This window comes from Mytilus galloprovincialis, chromosome 5 (assembly GCF_965363235.1).
Source record: "Mytilus galloprovincialis chromosome 5, xbMytGall1.hap1.1, whole genome shotgun sequence".
In the NCBI taxonomy this organism is placed as follows: Eukaryota; Metazoa; Mollusca; class Bivalvia; order Mytilida; family Mytilidae; genus Mytilus; species Mytilus galloprovincialis.
Genome location: NC_134842.1, coordinates 85558942 through 85585098, shown reverse-complemented (window position 1 = coordinate 85585098; position 26157 = coordinate 85558942). Strand labels below are relative to the sequence as shown.

Below are 26157 nucleotides of genomic sequence, written 5' to 3'. Positions count from 1 at the left end.
CAAATAAAATATGATTTACCATGATGTCTTAGTCAAATAAAATCTTATTTACCATGATGTCTTAGTCAAATAAAATCTGATTTACCATGATGTCCTAGTCAAATAAAATCTGATTTTCGATAATGTCATAGTCAAATAAAATGTGATTTACCATGATGTCCTAGTCAAATAAAATGTGATTTATCATGATGTCTTAGTTCAATAAAATCTGATTTACCATGATATCTTAGTCAAAAGAAATGTGATTTACCATGATGTCCTAGTCAAATAAAATCTGATTTACCATGATGTCCTAGTAAAATAAAATCTTATTTACCATGATTTCCTAGTCAAATAAAGTCTTATATTTAACAATCGTATCGAAAGATCATATATTTGCAGTGTTTAAGGACATACAATAATTAGTTTAATTCGTCCAAGTGGTGACATGAACGGTCATTGAAATTGTTATAGAATCATTTTTATTACAGCGTAGACAAGACAATTTTTTGACGAGCTCGGGTTATAAATTGACTGGGTCAGATTAGGTGAACGTTCGACTGTAAGCCCATTTGTCGTATCGTAATAGTTATAGACATTTAAAGTGTTGGGTCACCAAAGGTTCTAAACGCCTAAATCAAATTATACGAATAACTAGCAGAGAACTAAACCTTGTGTGTTGATTTAAATCATGAATACTTAAACTTTAATTTTTATTATATGAAATACGTTGTTTCTCCCATGTGTATTTCATCTTGACACGATGTAAATCCCCTTTCACGATCAAAACTATACTAGATTTTATTCTTTGAGAATAACATAACCAGTAACGAATGTTATGAATAAATTAAGCAAAGAGATTTTCACAACAATCCCAAGACTTCTTGGAGATTGGGTGGTAAAATTACTAGTAATGGTCATGTTTGTTGATGTTTGCGTTGCCGTCGATGGCGAAACTACACTTATTGAATGTGGTAAGTCCGTTGATGACAAAACATGCATGTTGGTAGATTGTGTGACAGAATGTATGACATTTTCGGATGTTAAAGCACGTGTCGACAGAGCTGACAAAGATGATGTGTCATCTATCGTTACATGTTGTGTTGACATAAGGACACTTGAATATTGTGACGATAAAATAGCTTGAGACGAATACATTGAGGAAGGAAATAATTCTAAAGACGCATGTCCTGTACTTGTCAGGATGGCGGTTGCAATCACTTGCGCGGATGAGATAAACTCCTTGCTCACACTGCTTTCGGCGTTTGATGCAGTTGATACAGCTATTGATGACGATTGTTCTATGCGTGTTGTCATGCCTGTTACCATCGCTTCCTGGGATGAGACCAAATCTCCCGTCAAACTGCTTACGGCGATAGGTGAGGCTGAATAGACTGGTATTGGTGACGACTGTTCTATACGGAAGGACGTAAAAATTGATGGTGCAGACGACACATCTAAGATAAATTGTGATGAACTCGTTTGGATCACTGAATCAATAGAGTTTGATGATCCGTTTTGGCCATAGATTTCTGTATTGAAAAATAAATTGTTAACTATATTGGATCAAATTTAAAAAAAAAAAACGTATGCTACATATTAAAATTTGATAATTGATGATCATCATTATATACTAGTATATTGTCAAAACTATTATTGACGTTTTCAATACATACACAATTGGGGATTTGATGGTCGCAAATTAAGTTTACTGGCGACGCGTTAGCGGAGACAGTAAACGGGTATTTGCGACCATCAAATCCCCAATTGATGCCGTCGGAGCTTAAAATACAATATTGTTATCTCCATTCTAATGAAACTGACAGAAAACCACGTTAAAACGTGTAATAAAAATCTGTCAAATGCCGTCTGCGCTTGCGCGTACGTCCCATAGCATCCATTGTCAATTGATGCCATGTAAAAAAATAACATTATCTAATCAAAATGAACGTTACAAACGTTGTTGCATTAGAATGAAGTGTTGAATATTTTACTTGTGATTTTATCGTGATACATTTTAATAAAAACGTCAAGGAATTTAAAAAGATAAAAAAAAAAATGGCCATACATACAAATATGATACAATTTTAGATATTATTATTTAAAAGAATAAAGCTATTTTAATAAAAATCGTACATGTACTTTCAATAAAATTCAAACATAACATTAAACGTTTATTGTTTTTTTTTATTTACGTATATACATAACTTTTTTGCCAAGTATGTAAGTTACAATGTATCTAGATGAGTTTTAAAAGACATGTCTTGATTTAGAAAAGTATCTTCTAAAAGAAATCAGATGACTCTATTGGGGTTTTGATGCAATTTTATACATTTTTCGTTACTGGTCTAGTATTGAATATATAGTCTTATTCTATATTTAAGTCCAAGAAAATCCGTTACTTCTGTACAGTATTGAAAAGAAAGTTACATTTGATGTTTTCCGTTAATTTTATTATTTTAACAACACATGTTAGTCAAACGTAACAAACAATAAAGCTTACCTTCAATTCCCACTAATAAAAACACACAATGAAGGTACATAACATACATTGTCATCTGCAATAAAAAAAAAAAAAATTTAACTAGATACCAAGATTTAAAATGTGTATACATGATGCGCATTTTGTCTACAAAGACCAAAAACTGACGCCAGAATTTAAAAAAATTAAAGTTACAAGAAAAAGAAAAAGAGCATTTTAAACCTTAACACTCCGATAAGTTTTGCTTAATAAAAATGAATACCTATGATCTATTCCTGCAATAGAACATTCTTGTTATTTTTGAATAATTGAAAATTTGTTCAACAGTTAATTTATAGGTATGACCATATCACTGATTATAAATGTTAACTCAGAAGAAGTGTTGACTATTTGGCTTGTGATTCTACCGTAATGCATGGTAATAAAAACGTCCAGGAATTAAAAAAGGGTAACACTGTTTACCATGCTTACAAATACGATACTATTTTAGATATTATTATTTCAGGTAATTTCAATAACAAATGTACTTTCAATAAAATTCAAACACAACATTAAAGCTAACTTCACAAGATCATCATATTTTACAAAATAAGCAAGAATATATTATTTCAGATCAGTAACTCGTAAGTCAAAAACAGTCGGTATATGACATAAACGCATCTGTAATGTTCTTTTTTTTTGTAAAATTTTTATTACTTGGCAGCATTAATCTTAATTTTACAAAAAATCATTTCCTCTGATACCACTGAGCTAATTGAAACCAAACATGACTAATATCATCCATGGAGTATCTAGTTTTAAAATGTATCAGACAATTCCCACCTTAATGTTGTTATTGCCCTTGAAAGACAAATTTTCACCGAATTTTAGTTTTGCTGTGAAATTAAACGAAAAAGGTAAACCTTTAATAATAAAATGATCATCAAAGAAATAACTAGAAATGAGTCAACTTGCCTAGTATTCTCGGTCGACTTGTTTCTTGACTAATTGTCCTTAAATGACGATTTTTATACGGTCTTTTGTTTTTTGCAGAAATGATAGTTAACAAAGGTACCATGATTATAATTTAATACGCAAGACGCGCGTTTCGTCTACATTAGACTCACCAGTGACGCTCAAATAAGCCCATTCAATAACAAAAATCGTAGTCTTCTTTAAAAATAATCACATATAATAAGCCAACAATATGTGCTGATGGTTTTTTTTTTTTCTTTTTCATTTTATAAATTAATATACACACTTGTAATAAGAAAATAATAGTCAACCAACAGTAAATGAGTGTTCAAACTTGTTTACTGATGTTTTGTTTTGAATTGTTTGTCATCAGAGAAAGCAATTTGGGTCTGCCAGTATCATTTTATGGTAAAAAGAAAAATAACAAACTCCAAGGAAAATTAAAATCTGAAAGTCCCTTACCAAATAGCAAAATCAAACGAAATCATACCCATAAACACATGTTTTGACGTCAAACTCGCGGTACGCTTAAAGTTAAGTAAGAACAAAACCGCCGAATTTCGCCAAATTATCTTTTAAAGTAAATATGTAAACCGCATCAGTTAAGACGAAAGTTTAACATATATGGATTCGATTGTATAAAACAGTCCATTACGATTTCCTGATTACTTACCGTAATCTTATCACTTACAACATAAGGCTGACGAAGCTACTCCTTCTACCCAAAACACAGAATGCTTTTCAATTATTTGATCGCTATTATTTTTATTACAATTTGCAATTGTTTATGGTATTTGTTTAAATTAAATACAAATTTTATGAAATTATGTATTTGCCTATTGTAATTTATTATATTTAATCTCTTTTTGACTTGACATGAATAAGGGTTTACTGTTTATTTCTAAATTCAGTATCTACCTTGCTACAACAAGTATTACTGTATATGTAACTTGAACTGATATATTTTTATTATTTTTATAACCTTTTAAATTTGTTTATTATATTTGAATTAAAATGAAAGCTAACTTTTATGAAAACAGTTATTAAACAATAATTGTAATTCACCTTATGTTATCTTTATTTGACATGCAGTGGTCATGAATGTGGGAATACATGTTCTGAAACTTTATACGTTTGGACATGTCTGAGTTGGACCAAAAATTTGTCCATATAGCATATAAACAAACTCATCATAGATACCAACATTGAAACTTCATATTTGAGTCAGATGCGCGTCGTCTACAAAAGACTCATCAGTGACGCTCGAATAAAAAAATATATTGAAAAGGCCAAACAGAGTACGAAGTTAAACAGCTTGTAGGGTAAAAAATTCCTAAAAGTTTCCCAAATGCTTTATCATGTGATATTTTTCATTGACGCATTTTCACAAGATTCAACATTTCCAGCGACAGAGGTATAATAATCCTCATATCTTACAAATCGATTCGGATGAGAACATCATGGACAAAGATTCGGATAAGAACATCATTGAAACAAACAAAAGCCTCGTAGAAATCCTATGAATTCAATGGGTGGGAGAACGATTGCCTTTGCAGGTTAAACATCTCATTTGATGTGTTTGAGTTTTTGATTTTGCCATTTGATAAAGGACTTTCCGTTTTGAATGTTCTCAGAGTTCGGTATTTTTGTTATCTTACATCTGTCATTCTTGCATCATTCACTATGAGAATTCACACTTAGTAACAATTTTACAATGGGGAATGGGAATGGGACGTATGAGGTAAAATTACAAATCAGACGAATATACATGTATCTAAAGACCAAAAATAGCAAAAACATATATCTAGTGAAATCAGACATCGATATATCGTATCAGTCAAACTATTGGTGATGGTGACTTGTCGATTTAAGTCCATCATCTTTATAACTTTGTTAGAGCAATTGTTGTGTATTAGGAGCAAGGACAGACAGGAGAATAATCCTTGAAAGGAGTTTGTGATCCTCAATTGTTTGTTTCAAAGTGTAATGTTTTGTGAACTACTCTTTGCTTTTTCCGTCTTTTGTTTTATGTCCACAGTGTTAATTGTCTTTCATGTCTTTCACTTTTTATCTATTCTCCCTTTTTATTCGACGCCGAAGAGCAAACATGCATAACACAATATGAAGCAATTAGAAAATGCAATATAAGCGTCACGCACAATTTATGCAAACGTCTAACTAGCTTATAATTAATATTAATCACAAAAGTTTTAGATATATAATGTAATGTTTGTATATGTTAACGTAAAACTGGCGTCAACGTGAAAAATGCAATTATTTTCTTTAGTTATACTGCTAAAATAGATATAAAAAACTGGTATGAGTGCCAATGAGAAAACTCTCCATCCAAGTCATTATTTGTAAAAGTAAACCATTATATTTCAAAGTGCGGCATTCAAAACAGAGCATTAGTTCACATTGAACAGCAAGCTATAATAACAAACCTGATAGACACGACAATTATCCGGATTGTTTTTCCAAAACTGTTCCAGTTCCTTCAGAGGGAATTTGTTCTTTCCAACAACGTTGTTGAGAGAAATTTGCAGAGTGAATCTATATTTTTGTGTTTTTACTTTTTTCTATATATTAGATACAGTATGTGAGGCCTTTATGTAAGGCATATATCTGCGCAATACTTTTGAACTTAAAAAAAGATTATATTGACCTTAATTGTTGAAACGAATGAAGTGCATACCTTTTTATTATTTACGACACATTGATGTTCAAACGTTGTGGCAAAAATGGAAGCATGTGCTACTATCAATTTATGATGACGACTGTTATTGAAGCCAACCTTGACAGCTAAGTTGTTGATCTAATAGTATGACACTTAAGGTGTATTCATTGTATATAGCCATCTTGGATTGTAAAAATGCAGAACAAAATCGGTCTAGCTATTTGCCTAAATCTGATAATTTGGAGACAGATTTGCAATAAATTGGTTAGACAATTGATTGATCTAAATAAAGAAAACTTGGTAATTTATTGTATTAATCATAATATTAGAACAAATATCAAATTTTGTGTTTTTAGAATCATTTTTTCAAATAATCCATTTAAAGGGAGATAACTCTTTTGGTAAAAATATAAACATGTCTGATAGGGAAATTTATAATTTTTACTTGTACGAAGAAAACAAGTTCGTTGACACCATTTTTTCTTTTTTCTTTTCTTAAAACATATAAAACCTCTTTTCTCACAATTTATTTAAAAATTCTGTTTCATAGATTTACTTTTATTAACATAAATATGTTTTTTTCATAAACAATCTAGCCAAATTTATAGACTTTAAAGTCTTATGTTTGCGAGCTACGGCAAGTATTTTTGGCCGTCTTTTGATTAGATGTTGCGTTATTAAATGGTTCCAAAATTGTACTTGTTTGGGTGAATAATAAAATTTACTAACTGAGTTGAAGTTGGTATTTTTTCTTGCGAGGACCAAAATATGTGATATGGCGTACATATGTATGTCTTAGTCCACCTCTTTTCGGAGAAAGTTTAAATGACACATTAAACGCCTATTTTACTTAAGATAAATCAGACTATTTTTTACTATCTAATATCCAAAGAGGTGCTCTTAAATATTATCAATTTAACTGCAGAAAGGTGACAATAATCTAACAGAAACCCGATAAGTCGACTTTACTTTTGGTATTCGACACTAGCAACTACCAAGCGATACTTGAGTTCTTGAGTACTTGTTGACAACCCTTTTCAAAATTCATTGTAATTTGAATTGATAAAGATTATATAATCTTCCTTTGAGGATGTTGTAAAAGTTACAAGAAACACAAATAGACCTATCATATATATGATGACGGTCCCTTGTCATCTTATGGTGTTGATATATCTCAACTTCTTCGATTCGTTTATGTTTGTAACAACGTTTTTAATTATATCGAAAGAAGTCTATGTATTACCAAAATATTATTACACTAGAGTTTTCGATTTCACAAACTAGTCAAAACATTTACTAAATTTTATAATCAGTAAAGGAACGTTATTCGTAAATATAAATCAACATGCAGACATCTTATACGTTAAGGTACTGTAAACCAACTTATTTTCGCGAGCGATTAATTTTCGCGACTTTCGCTAGTAGAAAAATAACGCGAATATAAATCGTCGCGAATATGTGAATAAAATTGAGAATGGAAATGGGGAATGTGCCAAAGTGACAACAACCCGACCATAGAAAAAAACAACAACAGAAGGTCGACAACAGGTCTTCAATGTAGCGAAAAATTCCCGCACCCGGAGGCGTCCTTCAGCTGGCCCCTAAACAAATATATACTAGTTCAGTGATAATGAACGCCATACTAATTTCCAAATTGTACACAAGAAACTAAATTTAAAATGATATAAGACTTACAAAGGCCAGAGGCTCCTGACTTGGGACAGGCGCAAAAATGCGGCGGGGTTAAACATGTTTTTGAGATCTCAACCCTCACCCTATACCTCTAGCCAATGTAGAAAAGTAAACGCATAATAATACGCACATTAAAATTCAGTTCAAGAGAAGTCCGAGTCTGATGTCAGAAGATGTAACCAAAGAAAATAAACAAAATGACAATAATACATAAATAACAACAGACTACTAGCAGATAACTGACATGCCAGCTCCAGACTACAATTAAACTGACTGAAAGATTATGATTTCATCATATGAACATCAGGTACAATCCTTCCCGTTAGGGGTTTAGTATTATACCATCATAACATATATGAGAAGAACATAACCCGTGTCATGCCAACAACTGGTTTTTGAATAAATGTGTTTAGTTCCGATGCAAAGACCCTATAAGTGAATCAATATTAACGCCAAAATATGCAATCTTTAATGACCTGACAACAGTATCGTAACTATATCCCTTCTTAATAAGTCTATTCAAAGGTTTTGTTAGTTTTTGAGGTGAATACTGACACCTTTGTGCTTTATAAAGAATATTTCCATAAAAAATTGGATGTGAAATACCTGAACGTATAAGAAGTCTGCATGTTGAGCTATATTTACGAATGATGTCCTTATACCGATGATAAAATTTAGTTAATGTTTTGACTAGTTTGTGATATCGAAAACCCTGGTGTAATAATTTTTCAGTAATACATAAATTTCTCTCGTTAAAATCTTAAACATTGTTACATACACGAGCGAATCGTACAAGTTGAGATATATAAACACCGTAAGATGGTGACAAGGGAACGTCACCATCTAAAAACGGATAATTAACGATAGGAAATGAAAAATCATCTCTTTTATCATAAATTTTAGTATTCAGCTTTCCGTTAGTGATATAGATATCAAGATCGAGGATAGGGCAGTGGTCATTGTTAATATTAGCTTTATTTAAAGTAAGTTCAACAGGATAAATTTCTTTAATATACATACTGAAGTCGTCATTATTGAGAGCCAAAATATCATCCAAATATCTAAAAGTATTATTAAATTTGTTTTATATCAGATGTTGTTTCGATGGGTCTTTGCTTATTTTTGTCATAAATTGTAACTCAAAGAAATACAAAAACAGGTCCACAATAAGTGGTGCAGAAACTTGGATCTTTCCCTATTAAACTTCATCAAGTAAATCAGATAATCGCGAAATTAAATAGCCGCGAAATGGTCAGGAAAGGGTAAAACGCGAAATAAAGTATTCGCGAAAATAAGTTGGTTTACTGTATTCACATCCACTTTTTTATGGTAATATTCTTTTCAAATCACAAAAATGTCTGCATTCACCTAAAATGCTACCAAACGCTTTTAACAGACTTACGATACTGTTGTCATGTCATTAAAGATGGAATATTTGGGCTTTAACACATCTATTCTAAAACCAGTTGTTAGCATGATACAGATTATTTTCTTCTCATATATTTCATGATGGTGTGATACTAAACCCCTAAAGGGAGGGATTGTGCTTTATTCATATGGCGAAGACATAATCTTTCAATCAGTTTCATCTTTCAATCAACCACTGGGTTGATGCCACTGCTGGTGGAGATTTATTTCCCCGAGGGTATCACCAGCCCAGTAGTCAGCACTTCTTTGTTGACTTGAGTTATCATTGATATGTTCATAATTATGAATGAATTGTTAATAAAACTTTGAATTTTTGAAAAACTAAGGCCTTTCTACATCAGGAATAGATTACCTTAGATATATTTGGCAAAACATTTCGGAAGTTTTGGTCCGCAATGCTCTTCAACCTCGTACTCTATTTGGCCTTTTAAACTTTTTTTTTATTTGAGCGTCACTGATGAGTCTTTTGTAGACGAAACGCGCGTCTGGCGTACATATAAAATTTTAATCATGATATCTATGATGAGTTTATCTAATCGATGTCTGGAGCTGGCATATCACTTACTGCTAAAAGTCTTTTGTTAAGTTATGTATCATTGGCTTTTGGTTTAGTTTCTTTTGTAACCTATTCTCGCATCAGACTCGGACTTCTTTTAAACTGTTCACATTGTATTAGAAAATTCACTTAATAAGCTGGTTTTCGGATCCTATTAATTATTCAATTGTTATAATATGTATATGCAAAGTGTATATTTTCTAAGATGAATTGGTAAGTAAATCATGTTAACCCTAAATGAGATTAAATCAAATGCATTTTTTTTTCGTCATCTGTAAATTTTTAATATTTTTAAGTATTTTTTTTTTAATTGAAAAAAAATCTACAAACATAATCGTATCAATAGAAATCAGGACTCAGAAGGAAATACTAAATAAGGTAACAGTTCGACTGGGCTTAGAGGGTTTGACCAGTGCTTGTTAAAAAGATTGATGTTCTACTTCTACCGACAATAATGTTGGATTTGCCCGATTTAATTTTGGTTCAAATTTTATCACTGCAATAAATACTTGAAATGTTATTGATTCATATATTTACTATAAAAAGATGTATTAGTTTTTTATGTAAATACTTGACGACATCTTAAGGTAACAAAAACAGTGCAACAAATCAACATACTCAGTACTTCAAAATGCATTGGTCTACTTCTCTTCAATCAAAAATCTAATGCAATTTTAATCATTCTCATCTTATAAATCAATTCGAAATCAAACATCTAGAGTAGCTTATTTAATTCATTTTTCTCAAAGAGAACGTCAGCAAATAAGACCTTAATATAAACATCAAAAACAATGTTTTAAGAAAAGCTGTTATAGTCCGTTTGACTTCTATAAATCTTCAAAAAATAATTCTTAAAATTTCATTTTTTAAGATAAATATTTTTTTTCTTCATGTATGTTAATGTATGATATATACGAACTCTGACTATGAATATCATAATTTTAAACCTATAATCAAGAAAGTTACTCATTAGGTCTCTATGTTACTTCAATTTATTTTAATATAAAATACTCAATGGAGTACGTATGAGTAGTGTAACAGCCTTCCATTCAAAACAAAAACATTAGACATGTGCTCTTAACCTGTTTTATTGTACCATGTGACTTTACTCATTTAAATAACTCTGGTCATGTGATTACTGAGCTTGCTGTATTCAATGAGAAATACAAAAGCATGCACACATGACTAGAGTTATTTAAATGAGTAAAGTCACATGGTACAATGAAACAGGTTAAGAGCACATGTCTAATGTTTTTGTTTTGAATGGAAGGCTGTTACACTACTCATACGTACTCCATTGAGTATTTTATATTAAAATAAATTGAAGTAACATAGAGACCTAATGAGTAACTTTCTTGTTTATAGGTTTAAAATTATGATATTCATAGTCAGAGTTCGTATATATCATACATTAACATACATGAAGAAAAAAAATATTTATCTTAAAAAATGAAATTTTAAGAATTATTTTTTTGAAGATTTATAGAAGTCAAACGGACTATAACAGTATACAATATTAGATCTACAAAAACGTCAAGATGGACGCAATCGTCATTAGACTCCTTTTATTAAATCCTGACATCTTGACATTGACTTGTTTACCCGTTTCCTGAGTTTACTTCATCTGAATGTTGATCGTGAGAAAATTTAAAATAAATGACAATATCGATTAGTAATATAACATTTACAAATAGTTCGACATTGCCGAAATCATCTGTAACAAGTGTTATGAAAATAAACTAATCACAGAGCCGTATTTGGCACAACTTTTTTGGAAATTTGGGACCCTCAATGCTCTTCAACTTTGAACTTGTTTGACTTTATAAATATTTTGATATGAGCGTCACTGATGAGTCTTGTGTAGACGAAACGCGCGTCTGGCGTACTAAGGTATAATCCTGGTACCTTTGATAACTATTAACTATTCCAGGATTGCAATTTTATATTTAAGCCAGATGTGCGTTTCGTCTACGAAAGATTCATCAGTGACGGTCGAATAAACAAATATTAAAGGCAGCCGTTGCTGAATCATATTTCTAGTTGTTGTAGAGTTTTGAAGGAATTATGGTAGATAAACATTAGCATAATAGAAAAATAATCATAGAACTACAAAAATTCAAAAATTTCCAAAACCGACAGCCGATTTTTGGCAGAAGGTATTGCCATTTTATAACATTGTTTATCCTATAAAAATATATTGTGTATAGGGAAAAATATAAATAGAAAATTAGATTATTACAAAAAAATCGAAAAACAATTCAACATAACGTAAATAAAGTCCACAGTAGTATACCGCTGTTTAAAATTCATAAATCGATAGAGAAAAAACAAATCCGGGTTACAAACTAAAACTGAAGGAAACGTATCAAATAAAAGAGAACTACGACACAACAGAGACACAACAGTGAAATGTATTACACAAAGAAACGAACTATAATGCAACAATGGCCATTTTCCTGACTTGCTACAGGGCATTTTATGAAAAATGGTGTATTGAACCTGTTGTTTTTGTCTTGCCAAACCTCCCGCTTTAATGGCAGTGTTAATTATGACATTAAAATTAGAACATTACACGACAGGGTTGGAATAAATAAACATATAAATGGGAGAAAATAAATTTAAAGGACAGAGAAACGAACGACTTATAGCCATCAAAAGGTAGCAGGTTAAAAATATTTTTATACGACAGACGTGCGCTACGTCCACACAAAACGATACTCAGATGTAAATAGTGTTAGTCATAACAACTACAAAGTTGAAGATCGCGGAGGACCAAAAGTTCCAAAAAGTTGTGAGGCCAGGGTAATCCGCCTAGGACAAAAAACATCATTATTATCAAGAATAATACATAGTTTTTGCAAACAGTAAATTTTATAAAATGACTCTATAATAGATATACATGATTAAACTGAAGTGTTGACTAGCTGTAGAATAAAAAACCGAATACATTACAAAATCACAGCCCTACAAATAGCATTACTTCGTACAGGAGTTGGTCTCAAATTTAATTACTGCTTACCTTTTTTGGTGACTCTGTCCGTATTTTAAAATAACAAAATGACCAGCAAAGTCAGAAATAAAAATAGGCAAATATGATCAAAATACCATTCGACTTATCATCGTTTTGTTTTCATTGTTAAAAAAATGTCAGAAGAGACTTACAAGCTAGTTTGGTATGTCCATAAAGATAAACATATTCATATGCAGATATATGTTTAAGACCATTTAGGAAATACACAAAACAAATATATACGAACATACTTATTATAGAATACAAAAAATAACAATAATACAAAGTGAACTTTCATCATGTTCATATTTTTTATCAGAAGATATACACGTAGGAAATACCACTCCATCAACAGTCAACGGTTGGTCAAACTGGTTTATCGAGAAATATAGTTCAAATAGGTGTATGTATTTGGTTTTGATGTTATATTTATTATTCTCAAAGGATTTTGTCTAATACTTTGTCTGTTTCTGTGTGTGTGTGTGTTACATTTTAATGTTGTGTCGTTGTTCTCCTTTTATATTTAATGCGTTTCCCTCAGTTTTAGTTTGTTACCCCGATTTTGTTTTTGTCCATGAATTTATGAGTTTTGAACAGCGGTATACTACTGTTGCCTTTATTTGTCATCGGAGAAGAACATTGTTTTTTCATTTGGATAGAGCATTTTGTATAAACATATGCATTTACATAAATCAACGTTTAACTTTAGTCATATGCAAAACGTCGATTTTCGCTACGTCTATATATCTTTAAATTGAATATTTAAACAATATCAAATGTGACGACAGTTACACAAGTGTTCAATCGTGTATACTGATCAATTATAGAGTCGATGTAGGTGTATAAAAAGAATGTCCATTAAGTTCTCATATTTCTTACCGTATTATTTTGATATGCAGATAAGATAACGCTGACAATACAATTTCTTTTACTTACTCACTTACTTTACCCAAAACACAAAATATTTTTCTATTATTTTATCGCTATTTATCTTTATTACAGTTTTCAATTGTTTATGGTATTTGATTTAAATCTAATGCAAATTTTATGAAGTTATGTATTTGCAAGTCGTAATTTACTATATCTAATCGCTTTTTGACATGACATAAATTAGGGTTTGAAAATTATCATGTACTGTTAATTTCTTAATTCAGTTTTTAGAACATCTACATTGCTGCATATATGTGCCTGTGCCAAGCCAGGAGCTTGTATTTAAATGGTTGTCGTTTGTTTCTGTGTTACATATTTGTTTTTCGTTCATTTTTTTTTTGTGTTTGGTACATAAATAAGGCCGTTAACGTCTCGTTTGAAGTGTTTCACATTTCTCATTACCGGGTCTTTTATAGCTGACTCTGTCGTATGGGATTTGCTCATTGTTGAGGGCTGTATGATGACCTATAGTTGTTAATTCATGTGTCGTTTTGGTCTCTTGTGGATCGTTTTCTCAATGTAAATCATACCACATCTTCTTTTTTATATATGCAACAAGTATTATCGTATATGTTTCTTAAACGGATATATTTTTATTATTTTGTCTCCATGCATTTGTATAAACATCCAAATTTGTTTATGGTCTTTGATTTCAATTGAAATCTTTTTTTTTAACCATTTAATCTATCAATTGTAATTTATCATATTGTATCTCCATTTGACATACCGTCGGTCATGAATTAGGGTATACCTATGATGGTAGTTTGTACGTTTGGACATGTCCTTAGAGAAGAATCATTTTTTATCAGTTTAGTATGATGCCTTATCCCTATATCTATTTTTTAGCATTTTCATTGGAGTTGGATTAAGGTGCAAGTAGTTTATCGATGCTCATTTCTAACATATTGATAAAGGAAGAGGCAAAACAAGGTAACACACAAAAAACGAGGTACTCGTCTGCACTTTAATAAGTGCAAGACGCGCGTGTCGATAGGGTGAGCATATTCTGATATGTGTGCCTCACCTGCCATGCGAATACATTCTTAGAAGGATCGGACAAAAAATGGTAGAAAAAACATATCGCTAAGTTAGTCGAGACAAACACACATCGTATAGGTAAAAGAGTTGCTGTTACATTTTTTGTAGTGTTAATATCAGTCGAACCTCTTCATAAATCTGTATAAACGGTTTATGTATCTATGCTATTCGGAAATGAATATTTTTAAACATGAACTACTGACCATCTAGATGGTCTGCTTTCACACTTTATTTTCGGATCGGGTTCTTGTTTCTCCATCGTTCTTTTTAGTGAAAGTTTTGAGAATTGTTATGGCTTTTTCAGTCTTTTGTCTTATTACCGTGATGTTGTTTGGCTTTCACAAGTATTTTTTAAAATCTTTTCTGCCTTTAATCCAGTTGTTTTCAATTCTTTTTTTTATGTTTAGGCTTTTAATATTGCCATACGATAAGGGATTTTCGATCTGAAATTTACTTGAAGTTTGGTGTTTTTGTTCAATGTTGATCAAATCCGCAGTGTATGTACACCAGCAAAAAGTCATCGCAAAATTTAACTAAACACATTTTGTACAAACGACATGTTACCCCGAAATTATCGACGTTCGTTTATATCTATTTAAGAATTGGGAGTGCAATACTTGAATAAATTGTTTATTGAATCTTATAATAATTATTTATAAAATGATTTATCCATTTTTATGTTTATATTATACGACATTGCAATGTCGAAAATTGTGCAACCAATCATGATAATCGGTACTTCAATATACATTGGTCTACTTTTAATCAATTACATAAATAAATTTAGGGCTTAATATAAGAGAGTGTCATAAGTTGAATTCATTTTACTCTTAAAAACAGACATATAGGCTGGTCACCAAAAAGTTCAAGTGGCTATCATTATATTGTTTTCTTCAAATATAACGTTACAGATTTATAACTAAGTCTGAGCCCATAACATTTTAAGTTGAGTCTGTCATATGCAACTTGATTTAAATATATGTATGAGACGGTCTTCGAGGTAAGTTCTGCTTCACATTATTTTGCAAATGCTGTTTTTAGATTTTTAAAATATAGTATATTTTTTTCTGAAAAACTTTGAAGTAACATAGTAAGAATCTAATTGGTATTACAATTACTTCTATATTAGAAAAAACTTAACTTCTACAACATATGTAATACTATCAGATTATTACATGGCATTTTTCATATCGCATGTATTATCAGCCCTAGGTTCAATATCAGCCCAAGAGCCGCATGGCTCGAGGGCTGATATTGACCGAGGGCTGATAATACATGCGATATGAAAAATGACATGTTATGATCTTTTTATCATATGCTTCAACAGTAGAGAAAAATAACAGATTCTTATATTGATCCTTCTACGTGGTTCCCGAAAAGAAGTTGAAAGAGTAAAAAGTTCACGGACGTCGGACCCAAAATTTGATTCATTCAATATGAAATCTTTCTATCATATGCCTCAACAGAGAAGAAAAAAACACATTTTAATATGGACAAATCAACAAAAAAATAATTCAACAATATACATAATAAACATTGTTTAGAAAAGTCAACTTTTTTTAAGTAACTTTCTAAATAATGTTTCAGAAAAACTTCAAAATGCATTTATTCAATTTTTTTTTTCTTTTTTTTTTTAATTTAATTTAATTATTTTACACAACATAATTTCCAGTATTCAAATAATTGTTTTGTACACTACTTTGTAATGTTTTTCACTGAAAACGTTAGCATTGAGGTGTAGTTTCCGGAATTTGCCGAGTATCACCGGAATGCCATGTGATAACGTTACGAAAAGGCATGTGATAACAATCGAAGCATGTGATAAACTTTTCATATCAGCCCGCTAAGCACCAATTCGAAAAATATGGAAAATACTTTAATTTAATGCAATTATCATACGGTAAAAATCATATGTTATTTAGTCTAAGTATATGATAAATTTACTTAATTGATGAGAAGAAAGATATATACTGGCATTGTGTTATTGTTCAATGGTAAATGTGTTTATTACATATTTGGTTGTATTATAGTGATTGGGATACTAACACAATGTTGGCTTTTGTACCCATATTTTTGACATTTTTACCTTTTGTGTTTGTTTGTTTTGTTCACAAATCGTTGTCAATATAATGAAATGTTATGCAACAGTCATACAAGTAAGCTAGCTATAAAACCAGGTTTAAGCCACCATTTTCTACATAAGAAAATGCCTGTACCAAGTAATTAATATGACGATTTTCCACTCGTTTGATGTTTTTGAGTTTTTAATTATACCATTTGATTGAGACTTTTCGTTTTGAATTTTTCTCGGAGTTCAATTTTTTGGTGATTTAACGTTTTACTGTCTTTAGTTCACCAAATTGTGTTTCTATAGAATGTAGAATGTTGTGTCTATTTGTCGTGTTCGTCATTTTGTCTGCGACTGTTTGAATATACAAATGGTGTTTTCCTCCTCTCTTTTATAAACTATAATTGTTATATATGCGTTTCGTGATTTAATCGACAGTTGTTTTATAAAAACAAAATTCCTTCTTTTTTCTGCTTCTTGATATCCTTTCGTGTTTTCCTTTATTTATATCATTATGGGTATGTTAATGACATCTTGTCTTTTGAATTTTAAGTATAAAATATAGACAGCTTAAAAAAAATGTCGTATGATGGCCTATGAGACAACTCTTTATCCAAGTCACAATTTGTAAAAAAAACACCATTATATGTCAAAGTACAGTCTTCAACAAGGAGCCTCGACTCACACCGAACAGCTACATATAAAGGGCCCCAACAATGATTAGTGTAAAACCATTCAAACGAGAAAACCAACGGTCTAATCTAAAAAAAAATACTTATAAACCACATAAAAAAACGACAATTACTGAATATCAGGTTAATGACTTCCTGACAGCGTGTTTCAAAGAGGGACGAAAGATACCAAAGGGACAGTCAAACTCATAAATCCAAAACAAACTGACAACGCCATGGCCAAAAATGAAAAAGACAAACAAACAACAGCACACATGACACAACATAGAAAACTAAAGAACAAACAACACGAACCCCACCAAAAAACTAGGGGTGATCTCAGGTGCCCCGACAGGGTAAGCAGATCCTGCTTCACATGTGGCACCCGTCGTTTTGCTTATGTGATAACAAATCCAGTAAATAATCTAATTCGGTAGGTCACATTCATGAACGGGAAGGGGATTGTAGTTACGACGTAAGGAACATATCCGATATAATTTGTGAAACGGTTATTCGTTATGATATGCATATTTAATACCTTGAAAAACTAAATCTCTCCTTGATTAGGGAGTACATATTCTAAAACGATATATATGTTTTCATATATTTTAGTCAGAATTGTTTCAGTAACGGTTACTCCCTTTTAACACCAGAGCACGTCCACTCTGTTTAGTATTTATATTTGTATCAATCTGGTGAGTTAAGGTTTTGATAACTGATTTTTATAGTTCGTTCTTACATTGTACTGTTACACCACTGTCCCATGTTATTGGAGGGTTGGCATCCCTTTATCATGTTTAAACACGGCACATGTATGTGCCTTTCTCAGGTCAGGAGCCTGTAATTCAGTTTGTTGATGTGTAACATATTTGTTTTTCGTTCATTTTTTGTACATGATTTACTACGTAAGTTTTCTCTTTTGAATTGTTTTACATTTGTCATTCGGGGCCTTTTATAGCTGAATCTGCGGTATGGACTGTGTTCATTACTGAAGGCCTTATGGTGACCTTAAAATATTAATTTTTGTGTCACATGGTCTCTTGTGGGGATTAGTCTTATTGCCAATTATACCCCATTTTCTGTTTTATATTTACTTTGACAGATTATTTCCTGTTTTCATACCGATATAACAATATAAAGTGCTGATATACACTGATTTTGTATCTAGCAATTAACTTTTCCGTGTTCTATTGATTGAGTGGCCGCTCATGTGCTTGTTCAAATTCAGGTACCGAATCCTTTAATTTGCTTATAGTCCTTTATAATGAGGCTATTGTCAAATATGGTGTCAATGGTAGATCCTTGATACAAGTCTGTTAATGTGTTTGTATCACATTTTCTGATTTATTTTTACATTTTTTTTAGACATTTGTATATTATTAGTTTAGCCCAAATTTTTCAAATATTTCGTTGCTTTTTTTTAAATAACATAAACATGGTCGTATAGCTTCTTTATACGTTTGGACGTATTTCTAAATCTCTAGTTTCAGATGATGAGTTTTCAGCATTCCTGATGCAGGTACAAACGGAAAAGTGCATCAGATACACCAACTTTATTAGTGTATTTATCATGAAAACTATAAATATTTCTTTTTATTTAAAAAAAAAAAAAAAAAAAAACTTTTTAAAAAGAAGCTTGTGGGCAGTGTTTCTTATATCATATTGTCTGTTTTATTGTACAAGATCTTCAAATAAACAGAAACTTTGTTGGTGTAAATACACTTCTTCAACTTTTTAAGGATAAACTACAATTATTTACTAAAACTTAAATAAATGGTTTGAAAATGTAAAAAAAACAATATCTTGTGCATTTGAAAAGTTTGATTTTTTTTGTGTTTGTTTTTTGTTTTTGTTTCTCATTTGTGTGATTTACGTTAAAAGTTTATTACTTCAGTATCAATTGTCCACGTATATCGTTTGACAAATAAAAGCTACCAGTATATATCATTGCGTATGATAACCAACCATTTAACTCTTCTAACCGACGTGTTACGTTATTTGTATGATGCAGATATCATATGCACTTCAGCTTTGTAACTGTGTTGTATTGAGTGCCACTTATGAATTCTTCTGATGGCAATCGCGTATATGGCATGTCCATTCACCGAATAATGCATATAGTATGGCGAATATTTGAAATTAGTTATATTACAGATACATGTACCTTTATTTCTGTTTTATATCTGAACTTACACTAGAAATATGTTAAAAATAAAGTTGACCAAAAAGTTCCAAAATCCGTGTAAAACATTCCTTTGAAATAATGCTAGTATAATTATCTTTGTTATTAATTGTGGAATAAATCCCAAAGATTTCACCAGACAGACCTTATGTTAAACCCTTCTGTACTAACAAAAAATAAATACAATAAATCCTCAATTACATCGTTTAGAGAACGTCATACAAAGACGTTTTCACAAATCCACCACATATATGTGGTTATGCTTTATTTCAATATTTTCTTATTTAGTTCTCTTTATTCATGTAATTCCTTCACTAGTTCATTACATAGTATTCAAACTCAATAGCTTCTTCTTTTTTATCACCACCACTGATAAGAACATGTCAGAACCTGAGCATACTATACGATGCCTTTCTAAGGAAATGCCAATAAATAGCTTATAAAATACCCTATAATGTAACAAAAAAAAAAAAAATATGAGTGTTATGTACAAATTTGAAATAGACATTTTCACGATACTACCCACACTTCGATACGGACTCAAAGTTGTTAAAATTGTATTTGCCTTAACGTTTGTGGATGACAGTCGCATCATCGATGTTGCAGCTAAAGCTGTCGAATGCATTCTTTCTGTTAATGACTTAAATAGTGGCGAAGCTGATGAAATGGACGTATTTGCTGCATTCGCATGTGTTGACGAAGCGGGGGAAACAGTTAAAGAAGATGTTGCATCTACAGAGGATGTGGCTATTACAGAGGTAGAGGTAGTGATTTTTATAAAAGTTGTGACTGTAGCAGAAGATGGGGTTGTAGTTAATATAGAGACAATCGATGTTATAGAGAACGGAGCATATAAAGTGGCAGTTGCTGCTATAGAGGAGGCATGCTTTGCAGAGGAAGTTGGTGTAATAGAGGATGTGGCATTTGCAGGAAAACTTGTTGTTATAGAAGATATTACATTTACAGAGGATGCGGCTGTAATGGAGGATGTGGCTAATACAGGGGAAGTTGCTGTTATAGAGGCAGTGGCATTTTCAGGGAAAGTTGTTGTTATGGACGATCGTGCATTTGCAGGTAAAGATGCTATAGAGGATGTTTCATTTGTAGGGAAAGTTGCTGCTATTGAGGATGTTTCATTTGCAGAGACAGTCGTTGTTATTGAGGATGTTGTATTTGCAGAGTAAGCTGTTACTTGTGATGATGTGGAATGTACAGAAGGTGTGGGTGTCAAAAAGGGTGTAGCATTTACATAGACAGTTGCTGCTATATTTGATATGCCATTGACAGAGGATGTCGCTGTTATGTTTGATCTGGCATTTACAGAGGAATATGCTGTTTTAAGGGATGCAGTATTTATAGAAGAGTTTTTTGTTAAAGTGTATGTTTCTAACACAGAGGCCGTGACTGCTACAAAGGCTTTGACTTTTACAGACGATGAGGATGTTGCTAATACATGAGATGCCTCTATGATTCTTGCGTTTAATAGTGCACTGTCTGACATCATAGTCAAATCATTTAAAGACGAACGTGTTTTTCCGGTTGACATTAATAACGCTGGAACTGGCTTATCGGTGGAATTGATTTCGGTATTTGATGAGTTTGATGTAACCAATATGGTAGATTGTGTTAAATCCGTCAAAAGTCTCTTCGATAGAATATGTAGAGAAACAGTAGTTGATGTTGCAGGTTGGTCTCTTGTTATTGATAAGTGAGATGAGTCTAAGCCCGTCCAATTGTGTGGTACTTCTGTACTTGAATGATATAATGTATTCTTGTCACATGTTATTGCTGTAATATAAAATGAACTATATAATGTTACTAATCAATTACTAATAATGTATATTATACACAAAAAGATTTGAAAGCTGTACAATAATTATTTTCAATTTACAAATATTCATGACGAACTGTGTTTTCTTTCAAAAATTATATTAATGTTAAATAATCTCTAAAATTCTGGTAATAGACATGTTATCATTTCACGCAAGCATAAGCAACTCCTAACTTAACTCATCATTTTCCTGTTTTTCCTCAAAAACTTTTCGCTTAAAAGCCGAATTTCTATTGTTTACCCACTACTGCATTTCATGTGCATCCATCATGAAAAGCATACAATTATGTGCACACCAATATAGTTTTGTTCACCTCAATCCAAAATGTTCCAACACAAAACAATATATTACAGATCATCAGTCACAAATGACTTTTTAAAAGGAATAATGACCTATTTACATGAAATAACTCAATACTTACCTGCAATTTTCATTATTAAAAGCACACTAAAAAGGGGAAAAATAGAAGTGTCCATCTGTAAGTGTAAAACAAATATTATAGTATGAATTATTATAATTATTATACGACATGTATTAGAATTCACGTAATGTAATTTGAATCTCACCCATTTTTGTGAATTTAACTATCATCATATATACTAGTTAACCGGTACGTTTATATGTCATATTATTTACACAGTATTAGTATTTCACGGTCAACAGAAGATCACAAAACCCAAAATCAGCAGACGTGTGTAGCTTCCTTGTGAGCTGCAACCCTCTATCAAGGAAAAATCATTCTGCTGTTATCCTGTGACTTATTCACTATCATTTTATTTTATTTATTTATGCGTTTCTCTGTGTCGTGTGTTTTACGTTTGGTTTTATTTTATTCCTGTCACGTAGTATTGTAATTTTGGGGATATTTCTTTAAACATTGCCATATAAGCCGGAGGTTTGACGGGCCATAAAACCAGGTTCAACCCATCACACCATGTTTTCTTAAAATGATATATATCAAGTTACATGTACGTATGTGGCTGTTGTTAAATAGTAATTTATAATTTATTAATATTTTCCTATATATTTTTGCGTTTGTTTTTGTTGCACTTCTGTCGTTCCGATGTTTTCCTCTTGCTGTTGATGTATTTTCCTAGGTTTTAGCTTGTAACCCGGAATTGTTTTATCTCAATCAATTAATGGTTGATTTTTGAACAGCCGTATGTTACTGTTGCCTTTTTTATTACGTATTTGCAATTTTGGAAAACACTGCAATTTCTGTAACCAAAGATTTATTTCCATAACGTAAACTAAAGATTACATCCAACCAAGTGAGGTTCTTGTGACATCCAACAAACTATTGTGGATATTTCCGCTCACGTATATGTTCCGAACGGATTTGAACATCGATAAATGAATGTTGCCCTAAATTCGGGATAACAAGGAAATCAATGAGGTAATAAGTTAGTGTTGACATTGCTAAAATTGAAGTCTCTGTAGTTTCATCATTTTACAAAAAACAACGTATCGCTCTCCATTTTGAAACATTACATTTGAATTAATCGCCTAAATTTTACCATTTTTACAGGGCAAATGGATGTTAGCATTCAATAAGTGTTATAAAAAGAAAGATAACCTAATTTGTTATTGTAACTTTTGTGTGTTGAATGTTCGGGCTTAATATATTCTACCAAAGGTGACAGTGAAAATATGCAAATTAGATGCATTACTTAACGTAGCTTTTTAAATAACATATTCAGAAATGTTGAATACGAAGCTATTTTATATACTACTTTTATAAGTAAACATTTTAAAACAACACGTTTAATAATTTCTTGCGTCCGAAACGCTTTTCTGGATTTACCTTCATCAGGAACGCTCAAAGCCAAATTGTATTTGTTCCAATTATTACTATTATAGGTGTCCATTTATACGAATCTTTGCTAGCTTTAACAAATTTTTACAGTCATGTGGTTATTTTTCCCATGAAATAATAAAAACTAATCCTGTTGAAACATTAATTGTCTTTCTGACACAACTACATTTCATATTGACGATTATGGGTCAAAAATTGATCTCTTGTGATTATTCTGAAATATAATTTCCTTGAAAATCTAGAAGGTTGACAAATATAAATAAATAAATACTTAATTAAGACTTGAATTATTGATAAATTGTAGCCTAAAAGATTACAGATGTTCCTTATGTAATTATTATTAATAGTTGTTGCAAAGATGTATAAGATAACTTATCTAGTTTGTAATAAATATGGTTAATAGGAATATGTTTTTGATTTTTATAAATATGTGTATAAAGATTAAAATATAAAATACAAAAAATCTAAGGATATTCAAATCGAAAATTATCTCATCACAAAGCAATATAAAAAACTCAAACACAGCAAACGAATAGAAAACAGCTGTCGTATTGCTAACTTGGTACAGATATTTCCTTGTATGAAAATTGCGGATCAAACCTGATTTTATAGCTAGTTAAACCTCTCACGTGTATGACACTCGCATAAAATTTCAATATATCGACAACAATGTGTGAAGAAAAAATAGACATGCATTTTATATTATAAAGATTAAAAATGTCATACATGGGATATAGCAGTCAATTTTGTGTTATAAACTTAAATCACTTTAAAAACAAACAAATATGTTAACAACAAAAAAAATGGTACAAGCAAATTGTGTATAGAAAAAATAGACATGCATTATATATTATATAGGTTTAAAATGTCATACATGTAATATAGCAGTCAATTTTGTGTTTTATAATCACTTTAAAAACAAACAAATATGTTAACAAAAAAAAAGAAAAAAATGGTACAAGTATATTGACGAAGCACATAAGCAAAATTAAAAGACAATAATACACAAAATGACCACAGCACAACAACGGCGGATTTCATAAGCCGCGAGCCGCGCCTACAGAAAATTACTAAAAAATTAACAGTATACGTTTATAAGACCAATAAAAGACCACTATAACATTTAAGGCAATTAATAAATTTTCTTGAGACTATTAGACTATTAGATTTTTGATTTCCCGTATGTCTTTATTTTTTGCCCCAGTGTGTAACAGAAATTCTTGGTTTATGATTTCCCTCTTTATTCAAAATTAAACATTTTTTGCAAACTTGCAACTAACATCATGTTTTTCAATTATATGTTTTATGATGTAAGATCTCGGCCTTATCCAAAAGAATTTTTTACTTATTATAAAACTATGCTAAAAAAATTGTGCTTAATTATCATTTAAAGATGTATTTAAATACCGTTATAAATAATTAATTTTTATATGAATTTATTTTGACTAATTAAAGTTAGAAATTAAAATTAATAGTATTAAACGTGTTAAGACCATACCTCATTCATCAGTGTACATTTGAATATACAGTCCACAAATTCAGCACAAACCGCTCTTCTTTCATCAAGGTGTGTAGTCTGGATTTTCCCAAAATTTATAGGAAACATATAAAACATTTTAGAATGTTCTAAGAAAAGATGTTTTGATTTTCTAAAAATGGGTTTGGTAATAGTTTTGAAGTGTTGTGCAAGCAAAGATCCATTAATGTGATAGAGACACGGGCTTTTATCTCTAATTCCAATTGATTACTAAGGATTGTAAAGAGTTAAGACGACAATACCTTTGTTGGTGATTGTCATGCTTGATAATGAATTTAATTTTGACATGAAAAGATTACCGTATCTTTAGATGAAACTGCATATCCGAATGAAACCTCCTTTAACCGAGAAAAGGGTATAAATGAAAATAGCAATACTCGATTCACAAAACTGATTAGAGTTTCTGTAAACGCACTGGACAAATTGAAATATGTATGTCGAGTGCTTTAATGAAATATAATGTGGCTTGTTGATGTTACGAGTTCGCTACATTGCTATGAAAGTACTTAAAAATCTTCTCATCAAGTCCAGAAAATTAATGATTAACATTATTATATATATAGAGTCAAATACGTCACGGAATTGTACATTCTTTTACAAAGAAAATTTATAAATAAAGCCAACTCACAGACAACGCCTCTTTTACACTTATACTCTGTAATAATTTTCTGACACTACAAATGAATTTTATAAGCTATTTATAATTTAACTGTTTACAAAAGTTGTTGAAAATTGAAATTCTCGAAATACTACAGATTTTCTACGTACCAGTGGCGTAGCTGGGTCATTTTTACGTGTACGCCCGAACCTTGGCGAGGGGTCTGAGGGGGTGCCAACCGCTCAATGTCAAAGCACCTGTTGGTAGTGGTTTCGAGGGGACGAAGTCCCCGAAAGCTATCGAGTTATCGAGATTGAGATCTACCATTCATGTCAGTAAAAATTCATTAATAGCAACATACTTGTGAATCTAATTGGTTTATTTTTCATGTTTGATTTTGAAATATGTTTAACTTATTCATCGTGCTTAACTGGAAGCTAGTGGTCATTGGTTTTAGAGAAAACGTCCAAACCAATATTACTTTAAAATATGTTTATAGGGAGCCGTGAGTGAGCATACAATTGACAAAATCACCTTTTAATGGACATGAAAATTTATTTCTAACAGGTGCAATATATATATATATATATAAATTCCCTGGAACACCTATGATTTCTTCCCACAAAAAGTGAATCAATTTATCAGTCCCTTAAATTGTTTAAAAAAAATAAAAAATTCTCTTTTAATATTTTTTCTTGATCTAGAAT

At 31.1% G+C, this 26157-nt stretch overlaps 1 protein-coding gene and 1 long non-coding RNA gene across 2 annotated transcripts; both read right to left on the bottom strand.

The window, feature by feature from the left end:
• Positions 1 to 678: 678 nt before the first annotated feature.
• Positions 679 to 6004, bottom strand: LOC143074797 (uncharacterized). Its single transcript, XR_012978091.1, has 3 exons — positions 5860 to 6004; positions 2483 to 2537; positions 679 to 1511 (listed from the first exon to the last, which is right to left on the bottom strand). It is a non-coding gene; the product is annotated as an uncharacterized LOC143074797 (long non-coding RNA).
• A 6667-nt stretch (positions 6005 to 12671) lies between these two features.
• LOC143074182 (uncharacterized) lies at positions 12672 to 24955 on the bottom strand. The gene is made up of 4 exons (XM_076249730.1): positions 24814 to 24955; positions 21921 to 21975; positions 20422 to 21455; positions 12672 to 12692 (listed from the first exon to the last, which is right to left on the bottom strand). The coding sequence occupies exons 1-4, from the start codon at positions 24928 to 24930 to the stop codon at positions 12672 to 12674; spliced, it is 1227 nt and encodes a 408-aa protein (XP_076105845.1). The 5' UTR covers positions 24931 to 24955.
• Between the last annotated feature and the right edge of the window lie 1202 nt (positions 24956 to 26157).

Bases quoted from the DNA above. Each gene is read 5' to 3' on its own strand.
- LOC143074182 (XM_076249730.1), bottom strand. From the start codon at position 24,930: ATGTTTTATATGTTTCCTATAAATTTTGGGAAAATCCAGACTACACAC. The intron at 21,976-24,813 runs GTATGGTCTTAA...TTACACTTACAG, and splicing joins AATGTACACTGATGAATGAG to ATGGACACTTCTATTTTTCC. The intron at 21,456-21,920 runs GTAAGTATTGAG...TTTATATTACAG, and splicing joins TTTAATAATGAAAATTGCAG to CAATAACATGTGACAAGAAT.